At 44.1% G+C, this 22,608-nt stretch overlaps 1 protein-coding gene across 2 annotated transcripts in view; it reads right to left on the reverse strand.

The window, feature by feature from the left end:
* Positions 1-19,906, reverse strand: part of LOC124007116 (ephrin-A5-like) — a 54,834-nt gene extending 34,928 nt beyond the window's left edge. For both annotated transcript variants that reach the window (XM_046317436.1, XM_046317435.1), the window contains exon 1: positions 18,818-19,906. In XM_046317436.1, the coding sequence (XP_046173392.1) occupies positions 18,818-18,942 (125 nt within the window). In that variant the 5' untranslated portion in view covers positions 18,943-19,906. The remainder of the gene's footprint in view (positions 1-18,817) is intronic.
* Between the last annotated feature and the right edge of the window lie 2,702 nt (positions 19,907-22,608).

Below are 22,608 nucleotides of genomic sequence, written 5' to 3' on the forward strand. Positions count from 1 at the left end.
AGAAAAAATAATATAGACTGCCCACCCCAACTCACGCCCTGACCATACTAAAACAAAGACAAAACAAAGGAACTAAGGTCAGAACGTGACACCCCAACCTCCTTCATTCTGAGATTCAACAATAAACCTGGCAACAGGCCAGTTCTTAAGGGCATAAAGCAACAACATTAGTGAACCTAACACCTAAGGATTCCCTGGCACACACAGGGGCAGTGCCACCCGATCCTGGAGCCACCGGCCCACCAGACTGTAAATCAGGAGGGCTGTGAGACGCTGATCTGGCCGTGAGAAGAAGACGAGAGACAGGAACGCTGATCTCGGTCTCTGATAGCACAACTACACAGAGCCCCCGACTCTTCCCAGTTCTCGCACGACTCACAAAAGGCCGGGCGCAAAGAGACCAGCAGGGAGATCACACCAGGACCGACATGGTGGTGTACACACTAATTATCTCCACACCATGCTTGCAGGGGCACAATGGGCTTTTCATAGCCACCTCGTACACTACACAGGAGACGCTGGTATCAGGGTCGGGACCGCTGCCATGTATCTGATACCCCCTTTGATCTAATGTGAGTGGTACTCTGCCCCCTAAATACTACACTACATAGAGTGGGGGGAAGAGAGAGGTGGCTGGACTTGTTTGAGGAGATGACTGTCACAGTGTGAAAGGCTGATGCTGGGTTTTGTTTGGGGGTTGACAGGCGTGTTATGAACAAGCGTTGCTGGTTTTGTTCGGCGAGTGACATTCTCTCAAAGAGAGGGGCCAGAGGGGCCTTTGTTGTCCATGTCCAATGACGTGAATGACGTTCAGGACCTGGCCCACTGCCAAAGGGGAGTGGTCAGCAGATCGCGGCCTGATGACATCACTGCTGACCTACAAATCTGACACTGATACACTCTGACAAACATGCACTCACCAAATGATGCTCTACTAGTATGGCAAACATGCACTCACCAACACACACACACGCACACATATAGACACATACAGAGATACTCATGCTCATCTGTGTATACAAGACTGTGTGTGTTGAGTGACACCCTCCCAGCTGTATTTCTGTATCTGTTAACCAGACGAGGCTGATGGTTGTGATAAGCTCATACTGTTCCATCACACACCCAGGTGGCTGGGATTACACATCAGACTTAGATCATCTTAGATCAGAAACTCACACAGTGAACAGCTTGGATGGAGAGACACGTTGATAAAGGATGGAGTCTGGATTTGGAAAGCTCAGACTCTTTTCACTGTGGATGATTCGGGCAGCTAATAATGAATGTGTTTGTTTCCGCAGACAAAATCGAGATGAAAAGATCTTGGGAACAAGAACGAAAGAGACATATACGCGTAGATAGAAATATGGGGTGAGTTCCTATCCTCCTCTCCTCTACTCTCCTCTCCTCATCTCCCTCCTGAGGTAATGTCAGTCCACTAGGGGTGCAGAGAACATTCAGCGGGGCCCTGCTCAGCCTCGGAGCTCTGCTGATTTAAAACACCTCATCCATCTGGCCTTACACCCCCCCCCACCAAAAAAATAGCCAACTGTTTATTTTATTTACTGCTCATGGAAAATAGCTGTCTGTGAAGCCTCCAGCACTAGGTACCCTGGGTTATCAGTCCGCCAGCATTAAGGAAAAGCACATGTTTGGCCTGACATGAGAAAGGCCTGTCAAGAGGAATGGAGAGACTGACTGGGGGAGAGAAAGAGACACAGAGCGAGAGAGTGGAGGAGTGCAGACTGGTTTCACTGGTCCCAATCCAGCCAACTGCCGACAGGCATGCCTCTTTTCAAATGGCTGCTTCGCTGAATTTGACCAGTCTGCAAATATTTCAAGGTAAACGCAAAACACATTTTATACGTTTTTTATTGGGTGTATAAAATACTGGGTGATAATAAAGAGAAGTTTGGCTCAAGGAGATGGCTTTATGTTAGCTACTGATCTAAGGTCAGTTTTTTCCATCAGTTTCACTCTCTTAAAGGACCATTAAGGAAGACTGAGGACAACAGAGAGAGAAAGCTGAGAAAAGGCATCCATCTCCCCCACCTCTACAAAGCCAAGCACAAGAGATACACACCACAGAGGGCTAATGAAAGTGTGTGTGTGTGTGTGTGTGTGTGTGTGTGTGTGTGTGTGTGTGTGTGTGTGTGTGTGTGTGTGTGTGTGTGTGTGTGTGTGTGTGTGTGTGTGTGTGTGTGTGTGTGTGTGTGTGTGTGTGTGTGTGTGTGTGTGTGTGTGTGTGTGTGTGTGTGTGTGTGTGTGTGTGAAATCCTATCAATGTCACAAAGGTCACGCTCCCTCAAGATAACCCGGGGAGATTGCTGTGGGCTCCTGTGGGATTTTTTTCCCTCTCTCTTTTTGTGATTAGGTGTCACGATAATTTCCTTGGTGTAAAGACGAAGCCTTTCATGTTGCAGGTTTCTCAGGGTTTACTGGGCCATGTCGCAGGCCATTCAAACCCATACAAAGCAGGGTCGCAAAGCAAACTACACACTGTTCATTCTTTATACATTTGCACAAAGACAAATCCATATTTGCCTAAGGAGGTGTTCTGCATCCTAATAGGGTTTTTGACCTGTTTTGGTTGTCAATGGGTGGCTGTAATTTCAAAGGGAAGCAAAAGAAACTGGGCTAGTAAAAACAGCATCATGTGGCATTTACTGAGCACCATGACTAGGATGAGCTTATGTTGAGGACCCACACACACACGCAGACACACACCAACAAACACACACAGCGGCTTTTCAGTGACAACTGTTTACAGCTGATATGTTAATGGTTCGTGTAATGCCATTCCGGCTCTTCCATCCCCCAGTGCAAGAACTGGCCTTTTAAAATCCCTTGCTCATCAGGAAACTAATTTACACGTTGGGCCCAGATTTGGCAAGCAGCTAAAAACTTGAATGACATTCCATAATTAAAGTGAACCTTTCCAATTACACACCCCCCGCTGAAGATATTTACACCTCATCTGCCTGTGTGTGTGTGTTACTGAAGCTCTGCACAAATGTCATCTGTGAGCATCGGTCCTAGTTCAGAGATGGACAAACTAACAGAGCAGGATGACGGGATTTCAGAGAGAAGAAAGGGGTGAGTGATGGGGATTGGGTTGAGATGGAGAGAAGGAGTGAAATACTGAACTAGAAAGATGAAAGGAGGAATAAGGAGGATTAAGAAAGAGAGAAAGCAGGACTGAACGAGAGAGAGAGAAGGAGAGAGAGAGAGAGAGAGAGAGAGAGAGAGAGAGAGAGAGAGAGAGAGAGAGAGAGGGAGAGAGAGGGAGAGAGAGGGAGAGAGAGAGAGAGAGAGAGAGAGAGAGAGAGAGAGAGAGAGAGAGAGAGAGAGAGAGAGAGAGAGAGAGAGAGAGAGAGAGAGAGAGAGAGAGAGAGAGAGAGAGAGAGAGAGAGAGAGAGAGAGAGAGAGAGAGAGAGAGAGAGAGAGAGAGAGAGAGAGAGAGAGAGAGAGAGAGAGAGAGAGAGAGAGAGAGAGAGAGAGAAGGAGAGAGAGAAGAGAGAGAGAGAGAGAGAGAGAGAGAGAGAGAGAGAGAGAGAGAGAGAGAGAGAGAGAGAGAGAGAGGAGAGAGAGAGAGAGAGAGAGAGAGAGAGAGAGAGAGAGAGAGAGAGAAGGAGAGAGAGAGAGAGAGAGAGAGAGAGGGAGAGAGAGGGAGAGAGAGAGAGAGAGAGAGAGAGAGAGAGAGAGAGAGAGAGAGAGAAGGAGAGAGAGAGAGAGAGAGAGAGAGAGAGAGAGAGAGAGAGAGAGAGAGAGAGAGAGAGAGAGAGAGAGAGAGAGAGAGAGAGAGAGAGAGAGAGAGAGAGAGAGAGAGAGAGAGAGAGAGAGAGAGAGAGAGAGAGAGAGAGAGAGAGAGAGAGAGAGAGAGAGAGAGAGAGAGAGAGAGAGAGAGAGAGAGAGAGAAGAGAGAGAGAAGAGAGAGAGAGAGAGAGAGAGAGAGAGAGAGAAGGAGAGAGAGAGAGAGAGAGAGAGAGAGAGAGAGAGAGAGAGAGAGAGAGAGAGAGAGAGAGAGAGAGAGAGAGAGAGAGAGAGAGAGAGAGAAGGAGAGAGAGAGAGGCGAGGAAGAAAAAACTACGGAATGAGGGTGAGAGGAAGATAGGGCAGGGCAGTAGTGATAAAAGGAGAAAGTGAGGAAAAAGGAGAGTGAGAGTGGTTTTCCTTCCGTGTGTGAAACAGTTGGGACTGGCTGGAAGTCACACGGGGCTGGGGTGGAGCGGTCGTGGCTCTGCTACGTGCCTTTCTGGCCTCCGATCCCAATCATTCATACTCCCCAGCAAGGCCACAAGCCCACAGGGAGCGACCCTGCCCTGCCCTTACAGTGGTTCAGACTTCCTGTGGGTTCCTTCCTGCCGAGAAATGCACTCCTGTTGCCGCTCCTACAACGAAGGAATGTCCCAGCTAAATAAACAGAGTGATATGGCTTAGAAATCCAAATAAATGCTGTGATGTTTTACAGTGTAAACGTACATACATTGGAGTGGGGATTGTAGCCCCTTGGTGATGTGCTGAAACATACAGGCCCTGCCACTGAGAAAAGGTGTCAGACCCCGTTAGAGGCCTTTGGCTGGACGCAGCTCAAGTACAACTTGGACAAAAGCACTGCTTGTCTCCCCTCATTAAGTGATTTAAGTCCCGTGTTCCCCGGTTCCTTTCATTGGCCGCCAAAGTGAACACACTTTTCTTTTTTTAACAAGAATGCCGGGCCGCGGAGATGAATAGAGCAAGGGGGAAAGCTGGAAGTTAGGGCCAGGGAACTGGGTCAAAAGCTGAGTGGCTACGCTAGCCATGCCTATTAGCGTGCCCAGTACGGAGGGCCATATGTGAATGAACAGTAAGGGCCTACACTGGGAAAAGGAGCAGCCACTTAATCCATTAACAGTTCTCTCCCCACAGAACCAGCTTTTCCCATGGAGGTTGAGTTCTGTAAAAGTGCTGCTATTTTCACATTTCTTGCTAACGAGACATAGCTGTCATGGGGGAAGGGGGGACTACTGCTCAGTGCTCTGACCAGCCCCAGGGGTGTGATGCTTCAGCAGACTGGTGTCATAATTACATCTGATAGCCTATTGGATATCACACAGTTTGCATATTTACTCTTAAAACACCATCACAGTGCGTTGGGATGTGAGTGACGTCCCTGGGCTTGGCGGGAGGATGGAATGTGGCCAGAGAGAGTGTTAGCGTTCGCTAGCTGGGATGAGCTCGCTGGCAAACACACACTGTTTCAATTTGCACCTGAAAGACAGCAGGCTCTTCTGGGCCATTATGTCATCTGTTTGTGAGCTCTCTAGTTGGAGAGCTGTGGAAGGAAGGCTAGCCATGCTGCTGCAGTACAGTCCTCTGCTGTACAGGGGGTACGAGCAGTTCTCATAATGAGCTGGGTGTATCTGAGATCAGTTTGTAGAGGAAAGGGATGTATTCAGAGTCTCAGTTTGTGACACGTAATTAGCAGAGGGATGATAAATGATACAGTGTGAAATGCAGCATTTGCACATAAGTCAGTTCTCTTTAAGTTTCCATAGCCAAGTCTCTCCAGTAGGGGCCCTGGCTATCTTTTGTAATCCTGGGGAGAATCTCAATTGCATACTTCTCGCGTCCTCTCTCCTCACCTCCTTCTCAAAACCCATTGGAGGAGGTCAGAGGGGCGGGACCTCTGTCTTTCTCATCCAATTGGTTTTGAGAAGGAGGTGAGGAGAGAGGACTTGGGGAGTATGCAACAGAGATTCTCCCCTAGTGGGAAAGACAAGCTCAGGGAGGGTTCCACAGTTCATCAGCCCAGTGGGTGTGGCTACACCCCAGCAGCCAACCTCAACCCCCTGACATTACACCACAGCCATGAGGTCAGAGGGAAGCTCTTTCCTCCTCTTCACAAAGAAGTGATTTTTCTATCTCCCCGTGAGAACAGCAGTGGATAATGAACCTTTGGGCTGGGGGTAACACGTTCGCTTTCACACGCGTCAACTCCATTCTGAACCGTAACAAAAGGCTGCAGGAAGACATTGGTGGGGAGGGACCGCGAGTCGGGGTACGCTAAAGCGCATTTCTCCATCTAAGATGTGAGGGATGTGGGGAGATAATGTGGCTACTGCAGATCTGAGAATTGTGTTACATGTGGGGCAATACAAACAGATGAGGACACTGTTAACATTTAAACTGCACTTTATTCACGGCTATCGACGTTCATTAATCACAAACTCTGGTCAAAACGCTTATTTACAGGGGGATAAAGTAATGCATGGCATGATGTGCTTGTCAGTTGTGTTGTGTGTGTGTTTTAAGACCTCTGTCTCCACACAGCCTGCAGACTCATTTCCACACCAGATTAGATGAGAGTGTCTGTCTGGGCCAGAGTGTGGTTTCAAATTAAAATCATGCCGTGCCACACAATCATCTGAAGAGCATCTGTAACAGCCATGAGCACTGAGCACAATACGAGGCCCACAAACAGTGAACATCACACCCTGCTGCTTACTGTGGTACCACACATCAAGCTGTACCCACAGCCCGGATACTGATAAAAAAAACAAGCATCTGCTATATGCAGTCATATCCAATCACACATTCACATCCATTAACAGGCGCAGAGGAAAGAGTACGGTATACAACTTGGGAAAACGCCTACTAAAGATCCATACGATACGATGCATAGTATCAGTCCTGTGGAGTCACGCCAAGAGGGGAGGAAATGACATCAGAGGTCAACTTTAGCCGTTCCAGTATGGGGGAGTCAGCTGGGTCGGAGGTGGAGGGTTAAGGGGTGGGGGAAGGAGAGGAGTGAAAGGCTGTGAAGTCCCTCTCCTCATATCTGATATCAGCCCAGGACTGGGAGTCAGCATATGTGACAGACGTCTGGACACCAGGGCAGGGAGGGAGGGAGAGGAGGGTGAGGGGTTTAGAGAGGGAGAGACAGAAAAAGGAAAGCAGAGAGAGAAATGTGGAGAGACAGGGATACAGATAAATCATTCTCAAGAAAAAGGGTAAGAGAGAAAGAAAGTGAGGAACAGACAGAGATAGAGAGAGACAGAGAGAGAGAGAGAGAGAGAGAGAGAGAGAGAGAGAGAGAGAGAGAGAGAGAGAGAGAGAGAGAGAGAGAGAGAGAGAGAGAGAGAGAGAGAGAGAGAGAGAGAGAGAGAGACGGGTGGTTATAACCTTCTCACATTTACTTCAGATGTCTTGGGCTAAAGGAAGGCCCCCGTGTGTGTGTGTGTGTGTGTGTGTGTGTGTGTGTGTGTGTGTGTGTGTGTGTGTGTGTGTGTGTGTGTGTGTGTGTGTGTGTGTGTGTGTGTGTGTGTGTGTGTGTGTGTGTGTGTGTGTGTGTGTGTGTGTGTGTGTGTGTGTGTGTGTGTGTGTGTGTGTGTGTGTGTGTGTGTGTGTGTGTGTGTGTGTGGTTACTATGTGGCATGGACACTATGTTGTGGATACTGTTTTAAAATGATTGCTCTGTGCTTTTCAGTGGCTATATGCCCCAAAATAAACTAGCACTGCCACACAGCATAAATCCAACAGTGCATTAACGGCCTCCCTTTAGGCATGGGTACAGATGGAATACGATTTCCACATGGTGTATCTGTCACACTTTTAGTTATCAGTGCTGATCTCCCAATGAAAACGCAGCTGCTCTATGCCTCATTGGTTGCCACAGGTTCTGGCTTAATCCTTATTGGTGAGTTTCTGACTGATCACACCTCGCTTCCATTGTCTTTGGGCTTCGATTTGCATAATTCCTATCCCTTACACTAGCCTAGAGGATTTGTAATTCAAAATAATCTGGGATTTAAATAACAGGAACAAAGCTACCAAATGCAGGAGATCATTAGACCAGCACAGGCAAGCACTGTGAGCCACACTGCCAGCTGAAACTGAACGCCAAAATGATTAACACAATGATATAGATCTATTAAATGAAGCCTGGAGTTTACCTAAAAGTTTTATCAGAATGATCAGTTATTTCAATGTTTTCCAGAAACAATTGGGGCAAAATCCAGTTGCACATGGTCAATTTTTAACCAATAGAAAAGGAGAATTGTAACCAGCAATATTAGCTCAGCCCACCATATTTCCTATCATGTTGCTGGGCAAAATTTCCAATGAGCCTGCCTCCGTCATACTATGGTAGCTTGGTTGGTGGTTGTTAAACGTGTGTGATGTGTTAGCCGGTGTACTTCTTTGGCCCCCTGTGTATCGTGTGACTGACCTCACTAACAGAACTTCTGCATTGCCCAAAGTAGCAGTCACAAGACTTCAGAACCTAACAGACCAGAGGCTTTTTTTCAATCAATTCTCTTTTACCCCCGTCTTTAATCATTCGATATGCTCCAATAGGCGAAACAGAGGAGTAGTGACAGATTTGGAAGCCATCACGAAACACCCATGGTTGGATCAAAGGTCCATCCAAGCACTGAAATGCCAGCTTCCTAAATACAACTGCACTTTTCTCTTAGACTGAGAGATAAATAACCATTATATCTAGAAAGCACCATTCACCTGACTGTGTTATTTACTCATTCCATAAAATATGGTTAGGGCCTCCTTTACATAACTTATTAACTTATCTTATCTTAACTTAATGAAAATACTTGATTGTATTTCAAACAATTCAAATGTAATTATTTTGTATTTTCCAGTTGTTGATCAATTTTGTCAGAAGTTCATTGTACATTTGATTTGATTTATACCCACCACAAAACTCTTATGAAAATGTTTATTTTTTTAGTTAAAAAAAAATAATCTTTCTCATCTATCTATCTAAAAAATAGTTGGCGATATTTAATTTATTTGTTTAAAAGTTGTCTTTATATCTTTCTAAATCTGTTGTCTTATAACAAAATATTGTACTTCAATTTTGGAGTAATGTAATTGTTGAAATAGTGAATTTAGTGAATGCCTTGATTTTTTATTTATTTTTTGCTCTTAAACATAGGCTACAAACAAATGCCCTAGCGAGTGAAAACACCGATACTGCAGTAGCATGTTATATGTGACAATTTACAACTGTTTTCGTCACCATGTGAGGATGAACATATCAAAACAATAAATTCCAGTAAATATTACCAGTAGTGCCTCTGTATGAGCACTACCTGGCTGGTTCCATGTCTGGCCCTAAAACATCTCTGCCCAGAAGTGCACTTAAAGGGCCTGGGCTTTGGTCATTAAGATCATAAAGTCCTGCTCATAAATATGTTTTACTTGTTCCTTGAGTGTGCTCACTGCTTAGGAAGTCTTTATAGCAGAGCGGTAATATTTCTTTCTCCAGACAGACCTGCCCATTGAGTTATTATGGAATACTGTAACTGGCCAAATCATAGCATGGCTCAGAGTTTATAACTGAAATCTAAAAAATATTTTCTCCTCTAATAAGCTGCTATAATATACAATCCCTTGAGAATCTTGATTCTTACAAATATATAGTAATACATATACAGAACATTGCTTGGTCTGATAGATTGATTCCATGGAATAGATGTTAGGTTTTAATTAGTACAACTAAAATATCATCACTTTATTAGATGACTGTTGGTCGTAATTCAAATGATATAACGATGGAAAATAAATTGTTATCTATTTCTAACAACTAAAGGTTTTCTTTAAAAAAAATTAAAAGATGTTCATTTATCAATTGAAAATTAAGGCATTTTCATTGATATATTTTAGTGCTGGGCTGGCTGACTTACATTGAAGAAATTCTACGTTATTAAAAAAATAATCTAATATAGTTGTTATTGTCTCACATCTATCCAGTACATCTGGTCCCTCTTGTCTGTCCCATAGTACTATAATACTATTGGGAATTATACTGAGTGGTTTCAAGCTCTGATCGCAGCATCGTAACCAGGAACACAGGTATTTCAGATGGGTTTCAGGGGAAGTCCTGCAGCTTTTATTGCAGTTTTCTGTTGAGAAAGGTAGTCGACTGCTTCAAAGTGGGACAGGACAGGTTATCTGTGACCTGGCCTCTTTGTTTAGTAGACAACGGAGGGTTATTTGGCCATTAGTGTCTCTTTGTAGTGACTTGTCTAGGTCTGATATACACCCTGTCACTAGAGATCCAGCACAGCCAATCTCTGCTTCATCTAATGCATGATAAAGGAACAAAGATGGTGGAGACTACGCCTTGTGACGCAATGTACCCATAAACACCACAATCCAGGCTCATTCACATGACCAGTAAAATGCCAAATGACTTCAATTATAATCAATGTAATTTAAAGCGTAATGCTACTCATTCTCTATTTCAGTTTCATTTAATATGAGAAAAGGCTAATAAAACCTATGACAAACTTAGCACATCATCTGCAGACTACAGACTGCTAACTGCGGTCGGTTGTCTGATTCACGGGGAACGTAGTATTCTGCTTCGGCGAAGACTTCTTATTGGTGGGAAGATGTTGAGCTGTGATTGGCTGGGAGGGTGACATTCTGTGTCGAGCTCCACGCACCAGAGGACGGGGACCTGTTACTCCAGATGTCCTCTCGTCGTCCCCTCCACTGTTTGCAGTCGCACACACGCGATCCCTCGCTCCGCCTGGCTGCACCCTCTCATCGCATTACTTCTGCTATTCTAACTCTGCCATCAATTATGCACTAGAATAACTGAGGGACCTGGCGGAGCCAAGACATAAAGGGAGATCATCAGCCCGGGCCCTGCGAGCATCTGCATGCTTGTTCCCACTGTGTTGCCGTGAGGAGTGATACGGGTGCCAGGCCGCCGGCTCAGCTAGGGTAACCAAGGCACAGATACAGCTATGCTAAGCTAGGCTAGGGCACAAACGCAACATGGCTATGACACAAACACAGCCAAGCCATGACTATGTTGCTTCTACCATTGTTTTCAGTCTAAACTAACGTTGCACATGCTTTTGGAGAAATGCATTAAAATCACAATCCAAAAAACTTTGGTTAATCATATCTAAAGCTGTTCGTTGTCTCCTAAAGATCTTCATGTTGAATTAAACAAGGGGCGGAGCCTGTTCAGTAAGGCTCCCAGGATTCTCAACCCGACTTTATTTCTTGAAAACAAAATGGAGTCGAATTTGGAGGGAAATGGCGGTCTCTGCTTCCCTCCCCGTCACAAGACACAGCTGGGAGTCAGGCAAAGAGGAGAGAGAGACACCTATGAAGACAGAACAAATCCTAGCAGTCTGAGATTTCAATCAACAGTGCTAAACTTGGGGTGATGATAAACTCATATGATTTCATCGAAGTCTCTTAACATCAAAGAAACATGGGGTGAGTGAGAAAACATGTATGTATTATGGAGTGAGACAAAATGTCGACCCCTGCATTAAAGTCATGGCGGTCCTGACCTGGATTTCTTCTGGTTGCGTGTGAAGGTTTGCTGTCCAGGCTCTACTGTGAGATCGCAAACAGCTTTTTAATATTTCATGGGTTCCAAAGCACTGAGCATGCTCAAAGACAACAGGAGGACATACCCTCTGTCTCCATGGGCCAGAAAGCCACACTAAATGTCCTGCAAAGTCACATCAAGTTAACGAAAAGAACATTGTTCTTCCCAGATATCCAAATGTCACTTCTTCTTTTTTTTACTCAGAAATCACATTATCAATGCCCTTTACCTCATCTGTCCACGGGTGCCTGAAACGCCACAACTATGCAAAAGATCATTGCATACACTAAGCTAACCCAATATATAAGACTTCTCTTAACATGCTATGAAAAATAATGAGCTTTCATCAGATAAAACAAAGTTTCATCAGACAAAGGTAATATTTACTTCACTTGAACCAAATTAATTAGAGAGGAGGAGCACAGTACATTCAACCATTAAAAAATGTAGGCCAATTTCGTTTTCAGAGTGTATCAGTAATTCAATCTGATCTAATCAGCAAATACAATGGGGTGAAAAAATAATACTACACACTTCATCTACCCTGTTTGTCTGTAAGTCTGATGCAATCACAGAAGAAATTCTGTAGAAGCTAAATGTCTTAATCCCCCCCCCCCAAAAAAAAAACAAGACCTTGAAAGTTATTCACCAATGAAATGAGGAAACTTTGCCTCTTGGAGAGGGATATTTGCTTTTTCTTTCATTTCAAAAGCCACATTGACCCAAATAAAGTTCCCGAAGCATTACACGGATGCTTGGCTGTAATCACATTTGTTTTATATCGTGCATACTTTCCGGCCAATTTGGATTCATTTGGAATAGTATATACTAAGGTCTGTAAAACACAGCACCCTGTGCCAATGTGCCTGGTGGGAGCCACAAGCATGCCAGGTCTGTGTGCCATAGACCAGAGAGTAGCACTGGTGGAATTCCAGTTAGCAACACTAAAACAGCCAAACTGTCACGACCACACCCTTCTGGAGCTATCTCAGACTGAGCACTGCGAACAGCAATCATGACTAATTACTAAAGACAGAGGACGAGCCAATCCTCTGTAAATAACCAGGCTTTAGGCCAGGGGTGTCAAACATACGGCCCGCGGGCCAGATCGAGCCCACGAGGTAGTAGAAAATGTAGGCCAATTAGAAATGATAATGGACCTACATACATACAGTTCCATACAGTTATTGCCAGCTCGCTAATAATCACCAGAATTAATGAACGACAGCCAGGGAGCATCAAAAGTTCCAAAAACGATGAATAGAGGACTATTTTTTAAATATATTTTTAACGGTGAGGAAGTATAACACATTGAAGACCGAACGCAGCCCTGGGCGAAATGAGTTTGACACCTTTGCTCTAGCCCTCCAGCTGCAGAGAGCTCAGCTATGGTCGACAGAGGGAAAGGAGATCCTTCCGGTTCTCGTTCTGACTTTCTCTCTCTCTCTCTCCCCATCTCTCCCCTGATTTGCACTGAGACAATTTGTTCTCTCCATTTACTTGATCCATTTAAAGTCTGCAGTGCAAAATGCGTCCTTGACTTCCTTTCCTTGGGGAGAACGTTCTGCAATAGGAGGCGTGCAGTAGATAACGCAACGCTACTGCAGCTCACCGCAGGAGAAACGGTTCAGACCCTACACTTTCCTGGTGGATTCTGTTTGTGGCGTCCATTTTCATTACCTTGGCCTACTGTACATAGTCCTCTTTCATTGTGGGCTTGTTCTGCTAAAGCGTACTGTAAAAGGAAGCTCGGATAGCCACTCACCACTCTACTGCACAGAGGCCGTCAATACAGAAGCCTTCCCCGCACACCACTACACTGTCTGTCAGGAGGCTTTAGGGACTCTTTAGGGCCTTCAAGCGGCAGTTCCAGAGGCTTTACTGCAGTCATTAGGGGCTGTGCCTGATTAATGTGAATGGTCAGGCAGGCCCTGGCTTTCTGGGGGAAGAACAGAGCGGGGTGAAGGGTCCCACAGGAAGTGTTTTGTGTCTCCACACAAAGGGAGGCTGACCTCTTAAGCCCCTTAGAGCCTCTCTGCTAATACCCTCACTGGTGCCTACAAAGACACAGTGGACGCCATTTCACCACTCACATTTAAACAGCACACAAAAAGCCCCGCCGAGACTTAAACCTTAAGAAACAGCAGAAAAATGAACCTTGGGAGCGCTGAAGTGAGACTTGGAGATTAGGGGCTGGAGGGTTGGCTCTAATCCACTGACTGGCCCACGCATATTAAATGGCGGATGCCGACTTGCCGAGCTATACCACCGATCGGAAAATTGACTGAAAACAAGTTTACAGAAGTTGCTGAGAATGTGATCTGCACAAAGTTTAACAGAAAGAGCATGGCAAAGACTTTCTATCCAAAAAGGGATTCATTTTGTGGTGCTCTGAATATTGAATATTCCTGTAAGGTAACCGAGAAATCCCTACTTACACACAGTTAACACAATAAATGTTCACCAACAAGACACCCACTTAAAACACCCTCCTCTTTTTAGTCCCCGTTAGTCAAGCAGTGGCAGCCTTGTTAGTTTGAAGAGACTGACAGGGCCAAGGCACCTTTCTCTGTGTGCAGGGTCACAGAACAGTGGGACAGACTGCTTTCTCCACAGGACTATTTTCCCCTTCTTTGAGGGCCAGGACAAATAACCTCACTCTCTGACGCCAAGAGTTCCCTGAGAAGATGGCTGCAACATGCGGCTCCATCCACAGGCTAAGTAAGGGCAGGTGTGGAAATATCCGTTTTGACCTCATGCAGGGGGCCCATGGCATGGCCACTATTTCCCCGGGTAACCCTGTGTCCCATCTCCGGAAGCTTCTGTTACCCCTGTGGACTGTGTCTCGCTCCCGTTGTGTGCCCCTTCCCCTTCGCCTCCTTACGTACTCGCCCTCACAAGAGCCTTGCCACAACTACCTTTCTCTCTCCCACTCCCCTCTCCTCCAACTCTCCCTATATGCCTGTCTCGCTTTAAGAGCATGCATAGTTAGAAGACGGCTATGGGGCCGCTGAGTACGATAGGAACAATAGTGTCCTTTCACGCGGTCTGGGTTGGGGCTGGGAGAGGGTTGCAGTCCTGAGACCCAGTCAATATTTGGACGTGGCTGCTTTTTGTTTCCGTTTTGTATCCAAGCGGAACCCAGCAGCAGGGAGCCGGGAAAAGGCTGATGGGGAAAACAAAGGTAAACACGCTGAAAAATGCAAATGGAGCAAACTCACAATGCCACTGGGAAACTATCACAACATCAACTTGTCACAAACTGGAAAGTGGTGTATGGTTTCTTAAGTGGAGATTAAAAATGATGCCAGAATAGAGAAAGCAAACAGCCAAGGTCATTTCGCTGAGAGGAGAACTATCTGTGTCTGTAAGGTCAAGGATGTTATGAGGTGGAAAGAGAAGCCACTGAGTCATTTTCACATTTCTTAGGTGTCCTCACAAGGACTGCAGAACCAAATCAAAGTATACCAAAGTAGTGGAACTGGAAGACAGACGAAAAAGTAGTTTGATTGTCTTTGATAAATATGTCACATCTGTTGTAGAAAGATTTGAGGGGCATTAACGAAGCATAAACTGCAGTCCCTAGGGTGGCAGTGCTCTTGTAGAATGCTGAAATCCCTCTCCCCAGCTGTCAGGTCGTTAGTCCCACCCAATGAGCCTCTTTGATGAGGAAGAGTATCAGTTTCCATGGCATCGGAGACACAAACAGCAGGAAGATTAGGGACTCAGGAATGATTCTCCACTGATCCCACCTATTAGCAACAAATAAACACCTTGCCACAGCAATGGTTGCATGTGTCCCATATGGAGCCTGACGGTTTTAATTAAGCAACTATCAAACTAAATACAGGCCGGTGGGGATTTCTCTAATGCTAACTCATCAATGGGCAATAATCTAATCGTTAACTTTACTTACAAATTGTGTTTTTAATTACACATGTATTAACACAGTATTACTGAAGAAAATGCATGACTAGCCCCTCCACCGTGTTTACACAACATTCACGAATGTATGTTAACCAACAGCCATCCAAAGATAGCCCTTCTCCTCCAATCTTTACAAGACATTTTATTTTGTGGCCGAGCAATTTCTATAGCTAATTACTACCAATATAGCACATTCCTATAAGACGGGCACTTAAAAATTATGCTCTCTTAAAATGTGTCACTAACAAGTCAAACAAAACACTCGGACTTATTATAATATAGGGTTATTCCATTTTATTTCAATCCCTTTTTGACTGCACCCCTTTTGATTTGAATGAAACTTTCCATACATATTTTCCCATAGTAGAAGTGGTCATCAAGTGACTTTTTGGACCTGAATGCCAAAACATTCAGGAGATATAGGAGCCCAAAGTTGACCCATTTTGCATACCCCACCATACCATGAGACATCCATGTCTTAATCACTGGAAAAGATAAATGGTTGAGTTTGATAGCATTTAAATGCTTACAAAAACAGTTTTTTACATAACGACCCTATTTTACGACCCTATTTGACATAATCTGAGGTATTTGTGTTGTGCCCGCCATCAGTGATCTGAAGGGACAGGTCCATTCTATGAATTCTATTTCTATGAATGAAATGACACCCAAGAGTATTCAAGAGTATGCTGAGTCTCAACTGATGGCGGGCACAATGCATGCACTTCAGATTATGCAAATGAGGTTTTAAGGTACAACATATGTGAAAATGTAAATAAATGTTAAATGTAAAAAAAAAATCATAATAATAATTATAGATTTATTTTTAATTCAATAAATTATTACATTGTTTGACAACCCTGTTTGTAAACTGTTAAATTATATTCAACTGAACCTTCAATCTTTTCCAGTGATGTCTTGTGGCATGGTGGGGTATGCAAAATCTGTCAACTTTGAGAATCTGTATCTCCAAAAAGTCACGTTCATAACACTTTCACCGTGGGCAAGCACTGAAAGTTTCATTCAAATCAAAGGGGATGCGTTCAAAAGTGGATTGAAATCAAATGGAATGACCCTATATCCATTGTAGCTCAGAAATGTTATGTCTCCTCAACAAGCACTTCATTTTTTTTAAATGAAGGTGATTATAATGACTTGAGCGCCTCACTGTCACTGATTGAGTCATTTGCACCTCCCAGCATGACTGAATCCTTATCATGGTTACACTACTGTTCCACTGCTTTTGATTCCCACTGTTGGAGTGTATCAACAAAGTGCATCAGAATGTTGAGAGGTTTTTCTTGAGAGATATTGAGAGGGAAACAGGAGCAACGTTTATTAAGCGCGCAACAAACATGACACCATCAACCTACATGAGTTTTAAACAATAGAAAATGTCTTCACCATTTCCATTTTTCACGAGTCACTTCCCATTTCAATTTCAGAGTCCCTGTAGGGGATTTCATGAATGGCTGAGTATGGACTGCAGGACTGCAGGGCTGCCGCGTTGGGTGCCGTTTTTCTACTGTGGTCAGAAAAAAAGCCTCATCTGGAAGTTGTGACTATACCCCAGCAGGCTTCGGGCTCTGATGGCTGAGTATAGTTACATTACCCCGCAGGGGCCACGGGCCCAAGGTCTAACACAGAGCATGGTTATATTAAACGGCAGGGCCAGGGGCCCCTGAGTCTTAGCATGGTGCATGGTTACATTATACAGTGGGTTGGGTTTGGATTAGGCCCCTGAATGAGAAAAGGAGAGTCAATTTAGAGTTAGTCATTTATTGACTTGAGGAGCCCTATTCTCCTCAGACAAAACCCAGGCAGGGTGCCATTGCATGGCCGTCACAGAGCCTCAGAGGAGAGGCAGGCTCTGCCCTGGGCTTAACCCTGACTACAGTCCCCTCTGTGCTGCCATGTGATGGTTAACCCAGGGCCTGCTTGATTACCACAGAGTGTGTGACCTCAGCATGTGTGTGTCTCTCACAGGAGCATGCACCACACTGGGCCTGGGCACTGCTGAAATACCCCTCTGTGTTCACCTCATTGTCTGCCCCAGCATGTGGTTGGGTGGCAGGGTAGCCGGGACAGGGGGGCATGGCTTTGGAGGAGCAGGACTTGGGAAGCTGGAAAGCTTTTTCGTTTTTTGGGGTTTGGCAGGAGCTGTTGGAATGAGCTGATGCCACTATGGAAGTGCATCAAAGATGTTATCTGTTCCAGGAAAATAGGTAGAGAGGCAGAGAGCCTTGATGTTTGATGCCATTTGCGTTAATATCTCACCCGTTCTCTTTCTTCTCCTAACTAGCTCATTGCACACACTTTGCCTCAGGGTTACCACAAAAAGACAAACAAGTGCAGCATCATCTGTTGATTCCGTGCAAAGCAAAATCACCCCAACGGACCAGTTTCTTCTCCCTAAGCATAAATGTTGAGGAGTCATCCTGAAACTGTCAATGTCAGGAAAAACCTGATAAGATACAAAGGTAATATGTTATGTATGACACGAAGTGGTACACTCATACTACAAACTATTTTCTGAGAATCAGGCCATCCAGTGTGAATAACAGTTAGTCACCTGGGGAGTCAACTCAAAGCTGTAGGCTACCTGAGAATAGTATTGCACAATTAGCATCTCTGTCAAATAGCAGTCACATCTGACCATCCCATTACAGTGGGTAATTACAGCCATTGCTTTACCCTTGTGACCACACTAATTGGCAACTTTGAGCAATTACAATAAAATACAAATGTCAGGTGGAAACCTAACTGAATATTTCTTGTATTTTATTGTACAACCATGAGGAAAGCCTTTTCACATGTTTTAAGAAGGCACAAGTGTTGTGGGTTTTTGTTGTGCGTCATATGCAAACGCCTTATCATTTTTCCAAAGAAAACTGGCTGATAATATTGAATCTTATTCAAGGCAACATTTTAGATGTGTTGAACAGACACTTGGATACATTCGTAGCCAATTCTAACAGAAATCAATAGCTATTGCTGCTACAGAATAATTGTCCTACTGCCGAATCAGTAAAAGTGAACGCGTTAAGAATCCGACTCACACAGAATATTTTAAATGATCAAACTAACACCCGATTTCCCTCATTCGAGAGATAAGCCACATCATGTTCCATTAGTTAAATTATAAGCCTCAAATGAAAGCCTTTCGCGGCAACAGATCTGTGGACGCATCCAGCAGAACCTGGGTAATATTAATAATCATTCTGGTGTATTTACAGTATAGGATATAACAAACTTATTGATGAGAGGTAGATAAGATATATGTCACGCAACATACACGTTCGTCTTTGTAAATGATTGCCGATGTGCATCAATAAAATGTATATTTAGGCTAATACACAAGTGAAGCATGGTCAGTATAGCAGGGCAGAATATTTAAAATTCACATTGTAACAAATATCATATGGTCTACGGGCCATCCACCTCCAACCAATGTCATCAATTAAGTTGATCCCGCATGAAGTTTGTGACCGTGGCCCATCCCTGACACACATTGCGGTTACGCACGAGACTCACCTGGGGTTGGTCCGGTTCCAGTAGACCGCATAGCGGTCGGACACCACCTTGGAGACCGGCTCTTGGCCGTAGACACACGTCCATAACACCAGCGAAACGCATAGGATCATTTCCATCTGCGGCATGGCTCCCGAACCTGGACACGTCAAAGTCCCTCTCGATGCAGCGTCTGGCGCGGTAGAATTCTTCAAATGAACAGAGTGAAATTAGATTCACATCTGAAGGCTTTTAAATTATAATTGCCTTATGTCTTAGTTGACTGCTCGAGTATAACGCATTGATTTGATTATTTCACGAGGCAGTTATTGTGCTGAGGCTTGAATTGACATTTGTAAAAAAGTTGTTTTTTCATTCAGTAAAAAAAAGCAATGGCAGTTTGTGGAATAAAAATTATTGCAATTGGTGGGCAAATGTCTTGATTATTAATTAGTTGAGGATCCATTTAAAAGAGACTATTTCAGTCATTGTTTTTGTCGTGTATTCATGGCAACAAGAGCATCCTCTTCGACCGCAGAAGATGTGGGATGTCACAGATATTATAAACATGAATTTTTAGCTTTATAATAGTTTTCTCCTGTAGTCGGTCTACCACAGCCTACACAAATGAATAATTATTCTCTCGGATCAACTCTTCTTTGGGCACCAATAGTTTCTGTAACCATAGGCCTACGCAGCGTTGAATTGTTGATTTTCAAGTTAATAACAGCGTGGTCCATGCATAAATATGCTCTGAAATGTTTATAGAACATTTGAATAATAATTAACTCCACAGAACCAGCTACAGACAGTGCCACATCTTCCTTTACTCGCGCGGCTGTGTGTCCGTGTCGTCGGCGCTGTAGCTGTATTGTCACGGCTGAACAACCGCTGAAGAACTAGGAGCAGCTCTTTCCTTGAACCGGAGTCGTTCAAATGTGCCGTGGCAAAAAAACGAGTTCATAAAATCCTTAGCATGGACACAAATATTTCTAAGTGTCGCTTGAAACGAGGCAAATATAAGCAGGAGCGGTGGAAAGTCGTGTAGTTCAGCATGAAGAAATCAACCCATGTCAGAGCAGCGCTCGCTCGGCCATGCATGATCCCCCACTGTGCCAGCGCGGGTACAGTTTCAGTCTCTCGCACAGTCTCATTGGTTTGCATTTTGAATGATGGGCGTTTCGCTTACAAAAACAACATCCCTCCTCCTGAGGTGTATCTGCTTCAGTGCTTCCTCAAGCGACAGATAATTTATTTCACAAAGTAGACATACTGGGCACGAGGGCCATGGACCCTAAACGAGATTATAAAGATCTGATACCATCTCCGCAGGTCGGTCACAGGTTTACACCTTTCACCCAGGTTGATGCTGTCTTTACGCACACATAACGTATTTTGAAACGAACCATGTTTTTCATTATACAGCATTGTGGAAACCTATGCTGCAACTAACCACTGAGTCGTATTGCCCGCTACTGTCATTTCTATCACCCCTTGAGATCAAATAGTTCATTTACTACACATTTAGCTCCTGTGTTCAATTCCATTTCGATATACCAGTGTGTAGAATGAACAGTTCAGTTAAACATGTGAATAAAGTGACATGTATGTGGCACTCTGCATTGCTTCCTACTTTTTGTCAATGTATTCAACATTCAAACATCGGGCAAAGGCAATTGCTTACTGTTCTACCCTGTCTTGCAGGGTTTGCTGATTTGTAGGCTTGGCTACAGACTGATGCGCCGTATCGTTTTTTGCTCATATCATGCTTAACGCAGTAGCCTTCCAATGTTTCTTGGCGCCCCACAGTGGAGAACATGATAATCGCTTATTGGAAGGCAGGAAGGTAGGCTTTAAAATAAAGTAATTCGATTCAATATCAGGTATTATGTTATGTTTTCTATATTTGTAATCAATGTAATTATTTTAGTATTAACATCATAGGCATGTAGTAGGGCCAATTGTTAAGGTATTTATTGTGTATTTTACAATGGGTAGATCTAATCCTGAATGCTGATTGGGTAAAATCACATTCCTGCCAGTGTCAATTTAAGCAATAAGGCATGATGGGGTGTGGTATACGCTTCGCAGAGTGCCTGGACACAGCCCTTAGCCGTGGTATATTGGCCATATACCACAAACCCCTGAGATGCATTATTGCTATTATAAACTGGTTACCAACGTAATTAGAGCAGTAAAAATGAATGCTTTGTCATACCCGTGGTATACGGTCTGATATACCACTGCTGTCAACCAATCAGCATTCAGGGCTCGACCCACCCAATTTATAATCCACAAATTACCACCGGCTAAATCTATGACGTTAAAATGCCTGTTTACTCTGTTCCATCTGACTGCGCAATCCACTGTCTAATCAGCACAGCACAGTAAATTATAAACTTGATGTCCACTAGAAAAGCATCTAGACATTATCTCAGATTTCTTTTTGACTTACATTTAGTTTTCAACAGCAGAGATTTGTATGAATCTTGCCGTCTGTCTCTCTGACATTTGCAACATTGTTTCAATATTCAAATTAGATCTCCAGCTGTCCCATAGTAATGAGCGTGACGGGAATCGGACCGAGACAGACAGGCAGTGTTTCTCAGCCAGTCGAAATCGTGAATCAGCTGGCATAATTTTTATGGATTGACAAGTAAATGTCAATTTAAAAAAGGTAAAACGAAATAAAGTGCAGCTAGTTTGCAGTTTTTCTAGATTCAGTTTGAAGTGATTGTGTTAGTTGTGTTGTTGGCTAGCTCCTATGAACAACAGTGTCCTGACGAGAGAGCACACTTTCAATGGCAGGCGAAATCGCGCCTAATTAGCTCATTGTTATGGATGTATCCAAATAAATGTCACTAGAAAATAGCTTAAGCAAATGCAGCTACTGTTGTTATGCTGGCTGCACGGTTTGACCTGCCTGTAAATTAGCCGTCGTTGGCTAGCTAGCTAGCAAGGGGTGAGAACGTTGCCAGCCAGTATGTTAATGGTACATTTAGAACGAACGACTGGGTCGCTTCCACAGATACAGAACAACTGGGTAGCATCTCCGGCAACCGAACCGATAGAACGAACCACCAGCCGGCTTGGGTAGCAACCCTAGATTTGTTAGCCTATACTTAAGTGATAATGCCCTCGAAGACGGTTTTTGGAGGATATATCCTCCAAACACTGGCTTTTTGGGCATTATAACTTAAGTATAGGCTAACATACCATCCAGCAGACAGAATGGCAGTACTAGAAACAGGAGGGTCTGGTGCGTCAAAGATAATCCCTAGTATAACAGTACCATGGAGGAACCTCACCTTAAACCCTGGATATTCAACCAGAACATGAATCATTCAAGATCCAGAACATCTCAACATTCCTAACCCTAACATTTGCTAAAAACAGTCGCCAATTCCTGAGTACCTTATTAAGTTCAACCATCCAGTGGTTTGGAATTGAACTTGGCTCTACACATAGCGACACACTTTCCAAGGCTGAGATCCCGAAGACATCTGTTGCTTTTAGTAATATAGTAAACACTATATTTTTGCAGAACAAATAGCCTGCGTTGCATACAAATACACATAGAAAAGGAAATTATATTGATGAAATCTGAGAACCTAGTTTTGTATGTAGAAAAGAAACCATTAGCATAATCACACAGGACAATTAGTGTAATATGTTCCTTTGGTTGTGTTTAACTCAGTCTCACACTGTGTTTGTTTGGGTGGCCAGTCTGGCTATGTGTGATGTGTGTGAGCTGGTCACCAACAGGCCCAGTCTCTCACCCAAGCAGACTAATCCATGAGCCTTAATCACCTCAC

Source organism: Oncorhynchus gorbuscha, linkage group LG20, assembly GCF_021184085.1.
Source record: "Oncorhynchus gorbuscha isolate QuinsamMale2020 ecotype Even-year linkage group LG20, OgorEven_v1.0, whole genome shotgun sequence".
NCBI classification, from domain to species: Eukaryota; Metazoa; Chordata; class Actinopteri; order Salmoniformes; family Salmonidae; genus Oncorhynchus; species Oncorhynchus gorbuscha.